Source organism: Centruroides sculpturatus, unplaced genomic scaffold, assembly GCF_000671375.1.
Source record: "Centruroides sculpturatus isolate CEXI.00-Female unplaced genomic scaffold, Cexi_2.0 scaffold1360, whole genome shotgun sequence".
Classification (NCBI taxonomy): domain Eukaryota; kingdom Metazoa; phylum Arthropoda; class Arachnida; order Scorpiones; family Buthidae; genus Centruroides; species Centruroides sculpturatus.
The window spans coordinates 140234-162301 of record NW_019385513.1 but is presented as its reverse complement, the minus strand read 5'-3'; the positions used below and the strand labels follow the sequence as shown (position 1 = coordinate 162301).

The following is a 22068-nucleotide window of genomic DNA, read 5'->3' as shown; positions in this document are numbered from 1 at the left end:
AAATAAAATTTCTTATGTAATAATATTCATTTACCACAGTAACAATAGGTCCCTTTCGCTTGGATGCTAATTCTCCAAAAGAATAAGGCATGAATCCACGATAGATATGTCCAACCCTTGAACAAGGAACCCATTCAATACTTCCTCCACATTGCCAAATCTGAATTTTAAAAATAACTTTACATGAAAATCTTTCTAAACACAGTTCATAAAACTTTAAAAAAAAAACTGTATTAATATTGGAAATAACCAAATTCTATTAATTACCTTAAAAGATAATTCAAAGTTTTCTCCACCCCAAACTAATAAACCAGGATCATATGCTCCTAGTTCCAAAAAATATTTTCTGTCAATAGCAAATAAACCTCCTGCATGAGTTGGAGATCTAAAATTATATCAAAATTAATTAATATGCTTTCTTACCACACCGGGTTGTATAACTTCACAACCAACAACTGCCTACCCTTAACCATTAACCGGTTTTAACAAAGCCGATTTTAAAGAATTTCGCACCGGTTAATGGTTAAGGGTAGGCAGTTGTTGGTTGTGAAGTTATATCAAAATTCTTTTCTAAGTTTTAAATATAAAATTAACAGTTTTATATTTAAAAATTCTAATAAAATAAAAATATCAAGTTTACTTGTATGGTTCACTAAAATGTTTACGAGTTTTGGCTATATTATCAGGTAATTCAGTTTCTTTATATAGCATTCCCCATTCAAATATACCACGATAATGTACATTTCCCCTGTAAACTGGACGGTATTCAAAAGTATCTTTGTCAATACCATCAATCACAGGTACAGTCATCACAGTCCTGTTAAAAAAATTATTGTGAAGATTAAAGCCATTGATTTTGCTAATTCATTAATTATAAGATACAAACAAAAATCTCAATTTCAGAATAGACTTAAAATAAAATTCTTAAAAAAACTGGTAAACTAATATTACATAATATGTCACCTGTTTAAATAAATAGGTGTCAATAAAGGAGGTAACCAATTCATATTAACTTCACAATGAGCATCCAAAAATAGAACAACATCGCCTAGAGATTCCTGAGCTCCAATTGTACGAGATCTTATAAGTCCTTCTCGCTGTTTGTTTCTTATTAATCTAACTTTATTAAGTTGACGAATGGTATCTTCAAGTTGGCCTTTTAGATGTTCTATAGAAATAGACATTTTATATCAGATAAGAAATAACCCTTTAATTCTAACCAGCTTTATAAAATCATTTTTATCATAAAATCACCAAAAAACTGAAATTACATTCTCATTTCTTAAAAACTAATTTCATCTCAAGTTGATTATGCATAATTTCTACAAGTGAAACTGAAATCAAATTAAATTTCAGTTCTGAAAATTGAGATAACTAATTCATATGAAAAATTGTCAGATTTGACATAGAAGTGATTCTATATTAAGTATTAAAATATTTATTGTTATTCAACTCATAAGTTGTCTGAAAGAAGTAAATATAATTTAGAATAAGACATGTAAACAGTAATTTTAGAAATTTCAATTGGCCCCAAAGATAAAAATCAAATTAAATTAATTTATTTCTTGCTTTAAGACTATGGCTGAAAACAAATTACTGAATATAAATCAATAATTTAATTATAATATAATTTCTTTTATGTTTGACTCTTAACAATATAATAAATAATAAAAAAATAAAAAAAATGTATCCAATGCATACCTGAAAATCAGTATCAACAAAAACTATGCTTTCAAATTAAAAGTAAATAGATCATTCTGACATAGTACTTAATGCTAATAATTATATAGGCAAAAATATATCTGAACATGTAACTGCTCTATATAGCTCTATGCAACTGCTTTTTATTGGTGGAACTATATTTCTATAGCAACTGTATTCAAATTCAAGTTTTTCTTAGACTAATCTGTTAAATTTTAACAATTAAGTGATTAACCATTTAATCTATACTAATATTATAAAGAGGTAATGTTTGTAAGTTTGTATGTAGGGGGTAATCTCCAAAACTACTCATCCAATTTCAAAAATTCTTTCACCAATATTTAGAATGGAACTTCAGGGTGGACATAGGCTGTATATTATTCCGTTAAACATTCATATAAATTAAAAGATATCATCTAGGGTTAAGGCTTTTATGTCCAGCAGATGGCTCTACGAGAACGACGACCTAAGTTTGCTTTTCTGTGAGGATGAACTAAAGCAGATCATCATCTATCTATCTATATAAATAAAAATGTAATGTTTGTTTGTTCCTACCGATTCCTTTGAAATTTTGACACAACGCTGCATTCGAATATGCACGTGTTTTTATATAATATATATGTCGAAATTCCCCCACTGGGGGGAGATGGACGGGATTAAGGCTTACCGTAAAGAGCTCTGCTTCTATTTATACTATTTTAGATGCGATTTTTTTGCGTTTTAATAGGGTACGTCAACAGAACATACACTAAAAAGGGATTTTTCGATATTCCCCCTATGGGGAGAGGGACAGGATTAAGGCTTACCATGAAGAACTTGGTTTCTATTATACTATTTTAGATGCGGTGTTTTGCGTTTTTGATTGCGTTTTAATAGGGTACGTGAAGAGAATGTACACTAAGAAGAAATTTTTCAAAAAATTCCCCCCCACAGGGGAAGTGTTATATATTTTGATAGATACATTTTGAGCCACAACAACGCATGGCAGGGTCTGCTAGTATATATATACTAGCAGACTATATATATTTATACTCTATATAAATATATATATATATAGAGATATATAGAGATGAATTACAAGAATGCCAGAGCACATTTTTTTTATAATGAGGTTAAAATATATCAATAAATTGTCATTTTTATATAAAAAATTTGCAATGTAAATTGACAAATAAAACAAATATTTTTTTGAGAAATTAATAATTTTAGTTTGAAAATACTTTTAGAATCAAACAAAAACACACAAAATCTAATATTTAAAATCATAATTAAAAAATGAGAAAAAAAAATGAAAATGCATATTCTTCTAAATATTTAACTTGTTTCAGAATTTTCATACATAATTTTGATTATTACTATAAGCAAATGTTTAATTTAAAAGAATATGTACTTTGTAAAAATTTATTTGCAGCTTCATCTAAGTTAATAAAAATTCTAGAAAATAAATCATTTGCATATCTGTGCAATATGTAACATACCTTTGTCGCTGAAGTCATCAACAAGCACAATTTCCTTAAGAAACTGCGGTGGTGAACGATTAAGTACACTATGGACGGTACGAAGAAGTGTAGAAAAACCTTCATTATGAAATACAACTACAACACTGGTATTAGGTAAATCTTTTGGATATTGCCACTTTTTACATCTGTATAATGTAAAAAGATATATAATAATTAAAATTTCTGAACAAAATTTTTCATTAATTTGTAAAAATTTTTAATTCTCAAAAATTTTAATATTTTTTATTATTTAAAAAATAAAAAATTATTGGGGTATAAAAAATAATAATAGTTTTTTCTTTAATTATAATAGATGATCCTTACAGATTAGGGTCTTGTTTTATACAGGATTGTTATACAAGGACTCATGTTTTTGTGAATGATGAATAATTAAGTTAATCACTTTTAGTTCCAATAAATCTGTACCAGTATACTGTGTTTCTCCAACGTCTCGCATATTAAACATGAAAAACTACTGAATGGAAAGCACTGTGGTGAATATCCTGGTTTACATGTATTCTCGTGTACTTGACAGAATAATAAAATTTTGCTCTGTATACTAACACTGGATTAAAATGTTTTTAATTTATCAAAAACATAAAAATGTGTTTAAAACATTTTAATTATGTTTTTCTATTAATTGTAAATGGTTGCATAAGTATTTAAGCAATCTTCTATGACAACTTGAAATGGAGCACAAATTTATGCAGAATTTCATGATACTTGCTGACATGCATCATGAAATTCTGCATAAAGCCCTAAAAGTTAATTCTGCATAAACCTTTGCATAAAGCAAGATCACACTATGTTTTAATAGAATAAAATTTTTATTCTATTAAAACATAGTAATAATAACTAAGATTGATACTGAACTAGCATTAGTTCAAACATGAATACACTTTTTAAATGTATCAACTTAAATTTTGGATGGAATTAATTTTTAAAGAGTTTGTTTGGCCTATGCTTGGCTGAGTGCTAATATTATTAAATACTAAAAATTCCCCCATCAAGCATGATGGAATACTTTTTATGCGAAAGTAGAGATTGAAGAATTGAAAAGAGTAGAGATTTCAGGGAATTCAAGAAGATTTTGCTAATATTTCTACAAAACAAGTAGTTTATACTATCTGTTGTAACATAAAGTGCAACAAAACAAAATTTCACTTGGAGTGGACAAAACACTTTCCCCTAGGTATTTTATTTATGTATTTTGACAAAATAGCGAGTTTTTTAATTCCATGTTGATAAAACAAAGATGAATTGTATGTACATTAAATGAGCAATAACACTTTCTAAATAATGGGCTTGTTACAAGATCACTACTTCTAATTAGATAATAGAACATCACCTGATCACTATGGAAAAATTTTTTTTAAAATTTGTTATAAAATGTGACTATCATTTGTTATACAATGTGACTATCATTTTTCAAAGTTAAAATTTAATGAAGTAAGTTTAAAATATGCCATTTGCCAAAATATTTAAAAATGCAACTTCTGTTGTGAAGCACGAACTAAATGAGGTCACTGATGTCACCGCAACATAAATGTGATCACTGAACTGAATTAAGTAAAATGTTTATTCAATAGCTAATATTTCTGCATAATAAGTAGCCTATACTTTCCATCAGACCATAAAACGAATATAACCAAAATTTTATCTGGATTAGACAAAAATTGCAAGAGTTATAGTGCTGATATATATACAGGACAAACGATCATACAGATGAGTGTGTGCGCAAATGTATGCAAGAGCACAAGTATAAAAGTTTACAACAGAGTTGAGATATAACAAACAACAATCTGATTTATTTGTATCACCAAATGATCTGCAGGATGTTAGTTTGGGCTGTTTTACGATTAGTACATAGTTAAATACAAATCAATTTTGTTAGAGGAAGGCAGTTACACAGCCATCTCATGATAAATTCAATGATTAAAAATATTATATTAATTTCTAATTACAAAAGGCATGAATCAAAATTTCAAAGTCAAGTATGGATAAATTGAAGCACAATTACAAATATAGATTGTGGAGTGTTATTTAATATGATGATAAAGCAACTCAATGTATTCTGAGCCATTTCATGAATTTAAAATGCTTTGAGACAGGTTCTGCCATCAACAATTCAAAGTTGTTTCTTCAAAGTTGGATCTCCTTCCAGCTATGAGAACAGTTACTATTTTGCAGCAGTTATTGTAAAATGATATGGAGACAACAGTCTGATAAATGCAGCATAATTTACCATTATAGCAAACCATGCTGACATAGATTCTGGCATCTCAACTGAACAAGCCACAATGCACAAGCCAAGAAACAAACAACATCCTTCCAAGATACAGGAAAGAGTGAATAAAGATAATGATAGCAGCAATGGCTTTACAGCCGAAATGGCATCTGCTGTAGAGCCACCAATAGAGTAATTCAGACAAGCCTAGAGTACATAAACAAACTCAAGTTTTACATCAGTAGAAAAGGTATAGATGGTGCAGAGCTAATACAAGATTTAATTATGATATATTGCTACAATCACTTGTGAAAAACAAGCAAACATAAAAAGAATTTTAAAAAAAATTCAGTTTTGATAATTCATTAGTTGATGTGTCTTATATGTTTGTAAATAAAAACAGTACAGGCTAGTTTATATTTTAACCTTTAAATGTAATTTTCATAAAAATCTCTTAAGCAAACACCTCTCCATAACAGAGAGTTTTTTCACATCCACAAGTATCTATTATAGAGGTTTTACTGTATATTATATATATATATAATTATTTAAATCTTTAATTTGATTATGTAATTTTCAATTATATATGAACTTACTCTGGAATTCTAACATCTGGAATGCTTCTATCTAAAGAAATTTGATCACTAACAACCATATTGATTCCATATTCCATTATAGATTGTGAAACTTCATTCTGGTCCTCTGGTTGTGCATAGTGAGGTTTACCACCTTCGCCTGGTCCCTCTCTAACTGTGCCAGTTTCTTCAGGTTCAAAATTTCCAATTTTATTCAGAAATATGGCACCCTGTTTAAATGGAATGTCAGAAACCTGAAATATAAAATTCATAATATACAATTCATAAGCTTAATAATTCAATTAACTTTTAATTATGAGATAATGTTGAAAAACATACAATAATACTGCATACATTAAAATATAACCTGTATCAAAAATAAATTTGAATATCATTTTTAAAATAATCTCCACAAAACTACTGGTATAAATTAGATTTAATTAAACAAAAACCAAACATTTTCCTTTGTTTTTAACAATCTTCAGATTTAGAATTAATGTGTTTTAAAAAGAAAAAAATTTTAAAAAGTTTTGAATGTTGTGAAATATGCACATACTCAATGTCACATTTAACAAGGGTCTTCAAACTGAACAACAATTTTAAAAAATACCTGGTTTATATAAAATATAAAATTAAAACTGAACCTGAAGAAGGCCATTAAACATAGCCGAAAACATTTGTTCTCTCAAGAAACTACTATAAAATGTGTAAAAAAGTTTTGTGAAACTTATTTAATATTCAAAGCATTTAAAAGAGGAATGGTGATTAATTTTAAGGTAATGGACTCACTAGCAACCACATGGAGGGCATGCTTTGACTTACAATAGGTCTTAAATTAAGTTTGGATTTTATATTTTGTATAAACCAGGTATTTTTTAAAATTGTTATTCAGTTTGAAGAACCTTGTTAAATGCGATATTGAATATGTGCTTATTTCACAATGTTCAAAACTTTTAAATTTTTTTCTTTTTAAAACACACATTTTATTAGTTCTAAACCTGATAATGACCATTAAAAACAAAAAAAAAAGTGTTTGTTTTTTGTTTAATTAAATCTAATTCATGCTGGTTATTTGTAATTATGCATTTTTATCATTTTTTAAAAATTAACTATACAAAAGAAAGAGATAGTGAATATGGCTAGTGGGAAAATGATACAATTTAAATTTTATTTGTAACAGAAAATTTTTTTTTAACAATACAAAAAATTTTTTCAAGATTTTCTGAATTTAATAAAGTTATTTCAAATTATCTAAGCATTGAGATTAGCAACAAATTTCTGTATATATACTGTAAATAAATATATCAAAAAATATTTATATCCCACGTTTACCTATAGGATTAAATTATTCAAATCATTGTACTTACAACAGTAATTAATTCAATAAAAATTTTGAAGGCTTATAAACTGATATTCAAAAATTAGAGAAGAAAATCTATAGAAATTAAGTTATATTTAAAACACTTTCAGAGTGTAAATGAAAAACTAAAATATAAGAATTGCATCTTTTTTAGAAGAAGCAAAAATTTCAAATATTGAAACTTCAATTAGAATGTTTGATATAAAAAACAATACTTACTTTGATTTCCAATTTTCTTCTTATTTGATCTTCTTTACTTTTTGGTTTAGGCATAAAAAATGTAACAGTTAACATCACAGCTATAATAACAAGAACAACACGAATCACTTTTCCACGACGTACTGTAAAGACCTTCATGACTATAAAGAAAACAACCCATTTTAAAAAATGATAAAATTGGCATTGAATATATATATATTGACAGATTAGTAAGAAACATGACATACTATTATTATTAAAATTGTTAATATTGGGTTACTTTCTCTAATATATATATATAGATTGTGTTATATAGATTGTGTTTTCATCTCATTTACAACTATTCTAATATGACTTTCTTAATGTAAATTTATATATAAAATTTTCATTAATTTAAATGTTTTAATTTATACAAGTTGTGTATATTTCTTTTATTATACTTAAATTATCTGTTTGTAAACAATAAATTCAGAAAATATAAACTATATTAGTAAATATATATCTAAAAGATTTTTCATAATTAATGATGCTTATTGATCATTAATTATATTTAAAAATTATCCAAATAATCATTAATCATTCACGTAATTTTAAATACAATAAAAAAAAAAAAAAATGATTTTAAAACTTAAATTGTCAGTAATTATGCCAAATTAACAAATTTGTGATTATTTGAAATATGCTATGTAAATAATATTCAGAAAGTGTATTTTCATGCAATTGACCCACAGAAAATTTCTAGAATTGTGGTTTTCATTGGAGATGTAATCCAATGTAAACCACCATTTGTCTTTGATGATCCATTTGATGATCCCCAATGTAAACCACCATGTGTTATGCTAATGCCTTAGCATAACACATTCCCATTGAAAACCATGTCTATGGGATCAGTCATTGTTCCATATCATAAACTGAATGATTGTCACATTAAATTGGTCTATTTTACCACTAATATTAATAATTAGGCTCTAAGTAATTTGGTACTAGAAGTAGGTGTTAGGTGCCATCCCATATTAAATTTAATAATTATAATTAAATTAATATTTTTATTAAATAATTTAGAATATTCTGGAAGAAATCTAATTATTAATAATAGCAGTAAAATGGTCCGATTTAATATGAAAATCATTTGATTTATGATTAAAATATCAGGCTTCTAGATATTTGTTCCATAGGTATGGGTTCATAATTTTAACTTAAAACTCGCACATAACCTACAACCCATTCAAGTTTTCTTAAACACAAATAATCTGCAGGTTATACATATCAAAATATGGTAGTTTAAATCTCTAATTTTTCAGAATTTATTTTGAATAAATTCTTTAAACTGTGGATATTCATAAAAGAGGTAAATGTTCAAATTACAAGCAAAAGTTTTTACATTTAAACATAATTCCATTTTAATTCAAACAATTGTCAATGCTGGAGCGCCCTCTTATGCTTCAGAACCACAGGACTGAAGGGTTGACATTGCGTCGGCAAAGACTGCAATGACTAATTCGTCAGAACTGACACCACTGTGTCTTCTGGGTAGACATAGAGACCCTTATTGCAGATAGTTTTGGGTTTTTTTCTGCAAGTGGTCGCGTTGTAGGTGCTTGGATCCGATGGAGATGACCTGGGTTGAGGAAGTGCACCAACCACAATTCTAACAATAACGATTACCTGTTTATTTAACTAACTATACAAAAAGATTAATATTTCATAGTAAAGGTTACGTCTATGATTTAACAAATTTGTGTTCTACGTTGGAAGAGAGAGAGCTTACATCTAGATAAGTTATATAGATACCTTAGAATGCCAGATTGATGGAGTTCATGGTTAGATGGCTCGTGGATGGCCCTTTTTTAAGGAGTTCTCTTCTTCAAGAAGTTATTTTAAAGAAGTTCTCTTTCTGAAGGAGTCACTTTAAAAAAGTTCACTTATTCAAGGTGTTCACTCTAGACCAGTGTTTCTCAATGGGACAATATCGCCTCCATGTGGGCGTTTTTCCATGTTGAGGGGGCAATTAGTAACAATTTATATTTTGGGGGGGCGAAAAACAATTTTCTGGGCAATATAGTAAAACATTATATTAAGAATAATTAGATATTTTATTCGTTATATCGTACAATAATTAAACAAATAAAATTATACTAGTCGCTATTCTATTCAATGTAGTACGAATTTGGCGTTAGTCTTGGCTCTTGGCATTGGAATTTTGTAGTGAAGGGGGTGATGATTCGTTAGAGGTTAAGAAACACTACTCTAGACAGAGGAAGGTCACTAAGGTATCCAACTCTGACTAGGGCAAACTTTTGATGACGAAGGATTCTTGGACAAACGTCTGTCCCCTTGTCAGCAGATGAACTGCTTGTAGGACAGACAAACTTCTTTTTCCAGACTAATCTTTTTCATCATCAGTCATTGCCTTTTATGGGGGTTCTCCCCTCTTTTCTCCCTTGCCCTTTTTTGGCAATGTTGCAGCACCTATGTCCAATAGCAATTTCTTGTCTCCAAGTTCCTGGTGACATATTCGATGTATCATCTTAAAAGGGAAGTGACTCTACAGAGGGATAAAATCATATTCTTTACAATTTTAACAATTGTGGGAAAAACTATAGCAAGGTTTTAATTTCAGATTTAAATTTTCATCTGTAAAATATTTTGTCAATTTGGCTCTCTCACACAATGAAGTATTGCTTACTATGATCATAATTTATAGATTTCATATAGATATATATTATACTAAATATTATACTTGTGTTTCACTAAAATCAGGCAAAATGTTTTTTGATTTTGATAACCTCAAATATATGTAGTTATTATTCATTATAAGTTTTCTACAAAATTTGTTAACATATCATCTTAAATTTGCTACAGAATTACTATTAAATTTTTAGCAAACAATATTGTCACTATTAGTTTACATACTAAATGAGCAATTATTTACTGTGACATCATCGCAATGCTAGATTGCAAGTTTTAAACCTAATTTAATTTTTAAAAAATCATGTGACTTCTGGCCAGAATAGAAGTTTGTATATTGTTAATCTGGGCCTCTGGCCCCTAAGCTTTCCATATCTGGTCTTGATTTTCATCTCGCCAACTCTGTTCTTGAGATTAAGGAAGGATAGATGACAGATGGATGACAATAAGAATCTGTAGATCTACAATTTGAAAATTGCAGCCCAATAACTAGTGGTAAGTTCTGTCATACTGTAATAATCTATTTTAGCTTATTAATTTATTAATTTTTAAAATAGTGATTAAATGTTTTTAATTTTATAAAATTAAAAAGAAGTTTACACACACACACAATATTTCAATAATATATGTGCATAAATTTGAAAAATTTTTTAGTTTTAGCTTTATTTTTATGTTCTTGATAAGTTACACTTCAAAACTTCCTACCAGTATTTATATCAATTGAATGATAGATTATAATAAGCATTTTCATATTTATCTAGCATTACTCTATCTTTAATAATAAAACAGCTATTACTACTTAATTATAATTTTTCAAGATCACTACAAATAAAACAGGTAGCAAATTCAGAGAAACTGGAAAAACTGGTTCATCATCATTACAAGTTAAAAATATTTGAAATAAAATGCTGAATAAGATTATTGATAAGAAATATGAAATATCTATTTTTTCAAAAAAAATGAATGTTTATTTGTCATCTTTACTTTTTTGATGTTCATTATTTTTTTCTATTTATGTTGCTACCAAATATTTTTTTATTATTATTCATTTTGCTTCATAAATTGTTAAAACTCTCAAAATTATATGAACTACATTTTTGCTGGTTTGTATTACTTCACAACTAAAATCAAAAATTTGAAAAATGTCACATATGAATCAGTTTCATAAACAACATCATTATGAAGCTTTAATTCACAAAAGAAATATCTGTTAAGTCCAAAGTGCATCACTATACCAATAATACATAGCACAAATTATACTAAAAAAAAAATAATAATACAAACATTTTTCAGGTTAAAAACAGTCAAACATCTACATGAAAATTCAAATGTTACTTTAAAAATGCACTTGTGAAATAGACATCAACACACACACAATTTTTTTGACTTTTTTTGGATTCAGGTAGTCTCAAAACATGGAGATTTGCAAAAAAACTCAGAGGGTCAAATTTGACACGATTCCAATACTTTCTCTTGTTATGTATACATAACAGCCAGGAAACTAAAAATTAACCATTTGTTTAACAATTAAATTATATAAATTTATTTAACTAAATTTTAATTCTATGTATTTACTTTTTCAATAGTAAAATGAGCAAATTATTATTATTTTTTTATATTGGTTTAAATTAAACAATTTCTGAGGAAATATTCATAACTTCATCTATATATATATATATATAAAAATGGATGTGTGTCCCTATGTATTTCACTTTTTAGCCAAAACTACACATCGCACATGAATGATGTTTGTATGTGGTAGTAGCCCCAAGTCTCCATTCTTGCACTATGGTGGTTGCATCTCGATAGCTATAAGGGGGTGGGAGATATGGGCTTGAAAGTGGTTGAAAGTGGAAGATTTTCTATTTCGATTTTAAAAATGTTCGAACCATTTTAAATTCGAATTGGTTCAATTATAGAACAATTGTAAACATTCCAGAAAATTGATCAAATTGAAAATAGTTCGTTTGACTGGACGTAAAAATTCTCTAATTAGTCTGGAAACAGGGGACCTAATTCTTGCATTCTGTGAAAATGGGTAAGATTGGCTATAATGTAATTATCTTAATCTTCACTATCGTTTCTTTTTGCCCACAAATAAAAACTCAGCGAAGCAGGGGTCCTTGCAGCTAGTGTAAAATAAATTTTCTTTCATAATTATAATGATTTTGTGAAAAGCAGTAATAAATTTAGTTCATTGCATTTTAATACAGATAACTGAAGCAAAATTTATATACAAATTTTCATAAAAAGGTCATATTAGAATAGTTGTAAATGAAATGAAAACACAATCAATATCTATATATACATATTAGAAAATAGCTCAATATTTACAATTTATGTAATGATAGTCTGTCATATTTTTCACTAATCTGTCAATATATATTTAATGATTATTTTAGAAATTGAAATAAAAGGTTTAAAAACTTTCAGAATATCTTTAAAATTTAATACACATTCTATAACCAAGTTTGATCAAGATATGACAACAAGATGCAAAAACTTTTATGTAACATTTCAAAAAACTTCAAAAATTCAATGTTTAAAAATATTAATACAAAAATGTTTCAAATAATTATAAAAATTATAATTTCAATTTTTTTTTCAAATTCTAACATTAATTAGCCTTAAAATTCTTTACATTTCGTTATTTTAAAATTACATAATATTGAACTCAATTAAACAAAGCAAATTAATTTATTAGTTACTGCAAATATTTTTGGACAGTTTCAAACATTAAAACTGTAGAAAATTCCACTGTCATAAAATTGTTAATTATTGAAATTATAATTTTTGTTTCAGTAGAATATATACGAAGGATTCTTGTATAAAAGATGGTAAGCACCATAATGAAAAGTTTAGAGAAAATGGAAAAATTAAAATGTCTTAAGAAGTTTTCTGCTTTAATTACAATGAACTAATGGAAATGGCATTTATCATCTTTTACACCTAAACCCTTCATATATTTAAATTTTAAAAATGCTTCTTAATTTAAAATATGTATAACTAAATTGAAATATACTATAGTTGGAATATCAATGATATACAGAAAAGTTAGTTTTTATTACATAATATTTATTTATTTTTTGATTATATGCTTTGATTACAAAATAATTTATTCCAAAAACTTTCATGGAAATTAATATAGTAATTATCATTCTTTACATATTAATAAACTTTAAACTGCATGTGTGCATCACTTAATTTCATCACATATAAATGTCTAACAGATGATGTTGATTGGAAAAAAAGTTAATTCTTACTTTTTGCATAATTAATAACATCTGTTTTTTATAACTAAAAAGATATTTTATTCAGAAAAAAATTCATTTATTTACTATTATTATAAACAGGAAATGTTTTAAATAGACCAGACCCTAGCATTACTCTATCTTTAATAATAAAACAGCTNCCAGAAAACTTAAGATTCAGTCAATTTTAAGTTAAAATAAATTATATTCATACACTAATTTTTGTTTAATGTGTATACTTAAACTGCAATATTTGGTTAAGTATAAATATTCTAAATTAATTTTTATAATTTATTCATTTTTGAACATGCTTTATGAAAGTTATTTATAATCAAAAGAGTTTATATTATATTAAATAAATTATTATTGTTATGGTTTACACAAATATAATGGCATAAAGTCATTTATTATGTTGAAGACTTCTGTAAATGAGAAATATTTATTTATAATACAAATAAAAAAATAACATCAGCCTTTATAGTGGTAAAATTTCAAATGTAATAATTTTTTTCAATTTCAATTTAAAAGCCTTTAAAAATATCAAGCTTCTAAAGACAAATTTTTGAAAAATATTAAATCAATAATATACTTTAAATTTTAAAATCTGATTTTAGTTTTATTTATAATCTCAATGAAGTTAAATAGTGTGACAAAAAGATGATGATATGGACATAAAAAAAAACAAGTGCACAGTACTCAATAATATATTGAGAAAATTAAGATTTAAATGACATTTAACATTTTTATGTATAATATTTTATATTTCAATTATATATATATAAATCCTATCATATACTTCAGCAACAGTTTATTGAGTAAAAATAAATAAATAAAACAAATTATATTATTACAAACTTGCAAGTAAGCAATTTTTCATACCAAAATACAAATTTTCTAAACTCAGATTTAATATATTAATTTCTGTTTTTATACTAATTAATTCAAATATATTACTAATTATCATATAAAAAGAAAACAGATTATACAACAAATGTAAATAATTTAAACTTATTGTTATAGTATTTATTTGTAAAAAATGTTAGGAATAATTTCACATTAACTTTTGAAAAAAATAACTTTTGATATTTATTTGATTGTGAATATATTACTTTAGTAATATAAATTGATGTCCATGGAATTTTAAGTCTATATATTTTGAATTATTTATTTCATGCTAAGTAAATATTCATTATTATATAATCTGTTGAAGTACATAATCAATAGATTGTATCACTAAACATAATCAATATATTAATATATTATTTATCAGATAACAGCATAAGTACTTTTTTATAAAGCTCATTACAATAACCATATAAAATATTTATAGCTTGACTTCATTCTCTTCCTAAAAAGATGACAACTAAAATATAATAGCATTTCAGATAGCAGTTTTATTCTAATTTAAGCATTACAATAACTATAATTAAAATATAAGTTTATAGAGTTACAACCTTAACTAATTTAATTTAATTTTTTTTGAAAGGGTTAATTTTGCCTACTTAAGAATAGCTATAAATTATATGACAATTACGCTAAGTGAAGATGACTAATCAATGAAGCAGTTGTAGGTCATTTAATTCATCACAGAGCATTTACAAATGCAATTATCTGATTACAACAATACCAAACTATAGCAAGGATTTTGAAAACTCTTTATATTCGAAAATGGGTTTTTCCACATTCATTATATTTTATATTCCACTTTCATGAAATAAATAGAAATAGTTTTGAAAGTATAACATCACATTCATATATAAATGAATGCAACAAAAGCAGTTAACTGATAATTACATAATGGTAAGACAATTTTGCTAAGATTATTAATTGATAATTACATATTTTCAAAGAACACTCATGATATTCTTATATAGAAAATAAAATAAACATATTCTAATGACCTCAGAAAAATATTTTAATTATTGGACAGTTTTGAAATTATTTTTCATTTTTCAGAAAAATACAAAACATTTTCGAAAATACTAAAAGATGTAGCCTATGTTGTATTCAACAGTTTTTCATAAATTATATAATGTACTTTATAACTAAATATTATAAAGAAAATAACTATAGAAATTACAATTAAATATAGAAAATTAAAAACTTTGTTTAAACAGATAAATAAAAATTATGATAAAAATTTTATAACTCTCAAATTAAATATGATATTTAAAGTCAGCAGCTGGCATATGCATTACCAAGCAGTTTTACTTACAATGATTATGTATATCAAATTAGCTTCAGAATTAAATTATATATACTGTACTGTATATGAATAAATATAATTAAAATAATAAAAATTCTGAAATGTAAAAATATAATATCAACATTACAATATAATATAATTTTATATTTTATATACTGTATATAAAAGCTTGAATAAATAAAGTATTAAGTATTAAATTTTTTTCCAATTTTGTTTTAAAATGTAAATTTTAATTTGTGTTCTTTTATCTTAGAAAAATTGATAATTTCATAACATTAATCCTAAATGTATAAATGAGAAATTTTAATTTTTAACTATAAAAAAAATAATTAATTTAATTTTAAACTCTCAAAATCTAAATAAACTTAAGTACTGTACAGTATATAATTTAGCAGAAAGAAGTTCATAAAATATAAGAATTTTATAGAAATTGGCAATTAATAAAATAAGCATCATACTTAATTAAAGTTACTTATGAACTATGTTAAATATTGATAATATTACTGTCCTATATACAGAATTTATACATAAATTTTCCCATAAACCTATTGTCTGATATTGGTAGTATGTACTGTACATTTTCGGGCTCCTTTCAAGTGTTGCTTCAGGCAAATCTTGTTACACTGATAGAACACAATCACAAAAAAATAAAAATTTGAATGTCCATTATTTATTTTTTTTGTGATTGTGTTCTATCAAGAAAAAATGAGCTTCACATGAAGCAGAACTCTGGAGGAGCCCAACAAAGTTCATGCAGTGTACATATTACAAACACCAGACAACAGGTTAATAGTGCAATCTGTCATCTGGTGTGAGTGTTCTTTTTTGTCTCAGAATATATACATGATTAAGAAACCTGTATAGCAGGTATGGGCTCCTATTGCCAACTGCTTCCAGTAGTTGTCCATATAGTAGTCCATCTGAACAGGTTTAGGTGAGCCAACTTTACAGGAAGCACCATAAGACAATCCCATTCTCAATGGCACGTAAGAATAACAGGTTGTCTCACTCACAGGGATGGGGAAAAATTATTGTTCTGGTACTTGACCATATAAGGCATTGTCAGGTCTTTAAAAAATAACAAAGCTTCTGTATTTCAGATGTGTATTTTTTACGAAATGCCTATTATTGAGCTTGCTTAATTGTTTTCCTGGGTGGTAAGCTATCAAAGCATCTGCCATAACTAACAATTTTAGTCAATTCTGATCTAATATGTAAATAATGAGGTTGTAGACTACTGGATATAATGACTATAAATTTGCATGTTTGACCATGGTGGTTGAGTATTGGAGTTCATGACTTTTTTTGTGACATGTCCATGACTGAAAACACACATCAGGTCTCTCTTTTGCGGTTGCCATATTTGTGAAGTTCTTGATGAAGAAATACCCAGTTGTCAACCACCATAAACAATCATGCGACTATGCTGGTCAACTACTGGTACAGAATAACCAGTGATAAACCTCTGATGCATGTCGGGTTTCGAATGTCTGTTATTCCAGGGTATTTTCAAGTCTAAAAAATGCAAAATACATCAGTATATGAAGAAAGCACATTCTGATACTCTTTCTGTTATTAGAGGCCAAAAAATGTCTAACAGAACCACACCAAGTTCTGAAAATTCTGAAACAAACCAGTCCCATTCAAATCAATCTCCACCAACTCTATATATATATTATCACATAAAAACATGTTTCCTGATTTTCTTCATCATTTGTGTTGTCCATGACTAATCGCTACAAAAAAGAAACATGAACAAAAAGAGCATTCACCAAGTGCTATTGCTGTCATGGAGAGAGTTCATATTAGAAAAAGAAAGAGCAAAAAAGAAGAAAAAAAAAGGGGGAAAATGGAAAGACTGAAGAAAAAAGCTGAAATATCTTCCAGGAAATATAGTGGCAAAATACAGAAAAGTTCATGCATCACTAAATACAAATTGAAGTTGGATCACTGAGAAGTGTGCAAGTTGTGCTATCATTTAAATAGTGACACAAAAATGGATGAACTAAAAATGTTGGCTGTAATTATTGCAGCAAGTGGTATCATTTAAATGTTCTTCAATAGCAGGAACCTCTCGTGATGTTGCTGCAACAATGCAGCTCATATGTAATGTTTGGGTAGTAAATAAAACCATAATTCACATAAGTGTTCATGTATAAGTTTCCCACTTATCCAACTAAATTTATATAGATAAACACTGCAGTTGGCTACGTGATCGACAATTGGATCTTCAGTGGTCGGACTTGGGAATTTCCCAATCAACTACTAGGTAAACAGTCTGTGTAATTAATTAATTTTTTCATAATGTAAACAAAGTTCAAATAAAAAATGTTTTCTTTTCTGTGACAAATATAGAACAAACTTTATTTTCATATACAAATTTTACTTTTTGCATTACTACAATATTGTAATAAAAAATATCAAAACCCAAAACAGCTTTAAACAATTGACTACTGGTACCATTACCCTATAAATAAAAGATAATTTTTTAAAATATAAATGCCTAAATTTTTCCTATTTGTATATATATTAAATGCTTTAAATTTAGCTAATCTCAAATTAAAAGAAAAGCATATATAAAAAAGATAAATTCTTATTTTTAGTTATTTTCATAATAAACCATAAATGGTGGGATTCAAAATGTGCACGAAATAAAGTTAATAAAACAGCCGATTATCTTAAATTATTATACTATTTTTAGATTCTACCTTTATTACTTCAACAAAAATTAATTTTTAAAAACAAAAATTTATGTTTCTACAAACCCTATACAAATAAACATGTTGAAACAATAAACTTGAAAGTAAAACTTGTTTGTTAATGGACTTGATCCAATGTGACAGTTAAAAGATTTATAAACATTAACCTAGAAGGTTTACGTTTATAGAATTCTTATTTGATAATGATGGAAAATATATCAAGTTTTACCAATCACACACACTAATTCGACTTCTAATGTAAAAAGGACTACAAAATCCATTTTTTTTTTATTATAAACCATATGTAAATATTTCTGAAAATAATTTATCCGATTAGCCTGTCTGATAACGATATGACTATTAATTAGTTTAATAACATCCCTATTTTATATACTTCACTGTTAATGAATTGGACCGAAACAGAAGGAAATAGATTAGTAATTGTTCACTGGCGGATGGTTATATACAATGAATAACAGAAGTTCAATGCCTCCAAGCTCCATTTAAAACTATTACAAGTCATATACACGATGTTACGTTTATGAAACTTACCTAAGTCAATTAATGCTGTTTTAAAATAATGGAATTTTAAGGAAACAAGGATGGAAAATGAAGCGTTCTTTGCACTGTCGAATGGAAACAATAACTGTATTTTATCATATTCATTCCGATCGATAAATTAAAACATAACTTTTAGACGAGATTGACACTTAACCGATGTTTAAAAAGACACGTGGAGCAAGAAGACACAGGACATGTGATTGGTGAATTTTATCCGCGTAAATGATTACTTTCAGATTCAGCGCCCTCTTAGAATAAAGAAACTAATTTATATATTTGATCATAATGTGATTGTAAACAATCGACAGTAATACCTCATTACATTTTATATATTTATAAATACTTTGCAATAGATTTATCCTAAGTTTACTTTTAAGAAATACATTAAAGCCGTGTCAAAAAGTTAGCCATTCCGTGATGTATGTATGCATTTCGTACGTATGTATTATTATTATTATTATTATTATTATTATTTTGTGAACACGAAGCCAACGATAGATTGTGCAATTGCTATTTGCCATTATGGGGTTTGGCCAGGTACAAAATTGAAATGGCCGGGTGACGACAGACTGGGACCAACATATCCAAGAAAGACCGCCCATGAAAAACAAAGATTTGAGTGATAGGCTGACTCCTTAACAGTCTACTCCATCCGCTGTCTTTCCTTACTTTCGAGAATGAAATTAGATAGATGAAAAACGAGACCAGATATGGAAATCTTAGCGGCAGGAGGCCTCGATTAATTATGTAAGAACTTCAGCGCAAACCGGAATTTATGTTGTTTCAATTCAAAAATTTTCCCCCGAAAAGTGTCAGATAGATGAGCGGCACGACTCTATTGTTAAAAGAAAAGTGATTTACAAGGGCAAGCCACTACTAATTTGAGGTGGAGAGCATACATTTTAAATTTAAAATATGATTAAAAATGACAGCCTAGCATTGTGACCATGTCACAATAAATAGTTGCTCGTTGAATTTTACTTTATGGATTTTATAAAGATATTTTACCCTACGTATTTTATTTTATTCATTTTTTTAAGAATAAATGCTTATAATACTAGAAATAAATATTGCTTTAATGCGGATTGTGGGTGCCTTCTTTTATTCCTCCGCGTAACTCCGCGCGAGCGTCATCCGTTTAAAAATTTCTCGGGAACGCGTTACTATATTCCAGCCAGAGTGTGCGCCGTTGGACAACAAAAACGGCTGCTTGTAATAAAAGTTTACGGTGGAAAGCAACATGGCGTCCTTCATGGCTCAGATAGTTTCGTTTCAGTGCCTATTACGTGGTTTTACAAATGAATATTTAGCAGTTGTAAAAGCGCATCTTAGTGCACGAGGTGATGTGTCATCTCGAAGTTTTTTCGAATAGTAGCAGGTACGTATTTAATTTTTTCGTGGCTACTTTAAATGCTCTGTTGGCAAAACAATCCATTTTATGGTTAAATTTTACAATTGGGACGTTTTTTTTAAACTTTTGTTTCTAAAACTAATATTTTAAACTCATAGATCCCTCCATTGCGATACTATCGATAGTACGGGTACTACCATCTTTTTCTTTCTTTCCCTATTGATCCTAAGTACCCAAGGTCTGTAAACAAGGTCTAGACACGATACCGTAATCGCGGCAGTCGCCATTTTGGATCCTTTTCAAGTTATGTGTATGTGTTTCTAGAGCGAAGCTGATTGTTTCTTTCGATCTCAATTAGTTTGATTTCTTATTGATAAATGAAAACCAACATAGAATTCGAGGCTGTGTGAAGTTAATGCATAAAATAATGTTGAAAATATAAATTTACGAAGTGTTTAAAATAATTTTTGTAATATAATGTAACTAAATTTTTTAGATACATTTTGAGGAGTCGCAACTTGAACCTATAAGAGCGGATTGGAAGAAAATTATTGAAATGGAATGCAATTCCGACCCTTTTTCATGTTCCAAATCCTCCACTCCGTCTGCAATTAACAAGAAAAATACCAAGAGAATGAGAATTATCTCGAAATAAGTGAAACTTTGGTATAACATGTTTTTAGGACATTACACATTGCTTTTTCAGATTTTAAAAAAGTATATTTATCACAAGAACCATACGATATTATCATAATAAATATTCACTAATCATTTATTTTTCAAAAAACATCTTATTTATATTAATTAAATTATTATTAATACAGTATTTATTAATTATTGTGAAGATTTCTGCTGTGTGAGATTTGTAATATTACATATAATAAATGATTACTTGCTTAGAAGACTACAGAAAATTATATTCTTCTTCTGGTTGATGTTTTCTTTTATCAAGAAAAACGGCCATACAAGATTGCTCGAATGTATTCAATAAGAAAACTTCAACGAAAATTTAGTGCATATTTTATAATTATTATTGCTTTTATAAATTCATATTTTGATACAAATAATGCTATTTGTTGCATGTACTGTCATTCAGTGTGAACATGTTGCGGCCGGATGCCCGAGCGGTTAAGGTGGCAGCCCACGCTCTGGGGGACCCGGGTTTGAATCCAAACGGGTCGAAAAACCCTCAGGAATTTTTCGGGGGTGATCCGTTCGGATATGTCGAGCCCCGTCCCCCACCACCCGGCAGCCCCATTGTGGGCCTGGCCGAACCCATAATGGGCTTGTAAAAAGAGGCCCTCTTAGTGCCCACAGGGCGGAAAGAGTGAAAAAAAAGTGTGAACATGTTGCATTTTCTAAGGTAACAGTTTTAGGGAAATTGGAAATACGGTATCCGGTTACTAAAAGAGATTTCTTTTAAATATTTTATGTTGTTAGATGAAATCAAAAATCCAATATATAAACTGCTTTGATATTTAACACTTATTATAAAATGTTTGCAGTACGCATCATTTTAAAGTGGTTTTAATTAACCATGTTTAAATTACATTAAAACATGGTTCTCGGATCACTACTAGTATATAGACTAGTGCTGTGCGATGCATCGATGTTTTTGTTCGTCGATGCATCGACCTACCGATGTTTTTGAAACATCGATCCTGAATCGATGTTAGCAATATGTGAATTTTGATTCATCGATGCATGCAGTTCATTCTTTGTTCCTAGTGTTACCACCTGTTCGGTTTTCAC

General features: G+C 27.6%; 1 protein-coding gene across 1 annotated transcript in view; it reads right to left on the bottom strand.

Moving 5' to 3' along the window:
- Positions 1-19193, bottom strand: part of LOC111639692 (N-acetylgalactosaminyltransferase 7-like) — a 40654-nt gene extending 21461 nt beyond the window's left edge. Inside the window, exons 1-8 of the mRNA XM_023385612.1 lie at positions 18957-19193; positions 7582-7721; positions 6024-6256; positions 3180-3346; positions 964-1168; positions 641-817; positions 268-385; positions 35-160 (exon numbers count right to left, since the gene is read on the bottom strand). Of these exons, the coding sequence (XP_023241380.1) occupies positions 35-160; positions 268-385; positions 641-817; positions 964-1168; positions 3180-3346; positions 6024-6256; positions 7582-7719 (1164 nt within the window). The 5' untranslated portion in view covers positions 7720-7721; positions 18957-19193. The remainder of the gene's footprint in view (positions 1-34; positions 161-267; positions 386-640; positions 818-963; positions 1169-3179; positions 3347-6023; positions 6257-7581; positions 7722-18956) is intronic.
- Between the last annotated feature and the right edge of the window lie 2875 nt (positions 19194-22068).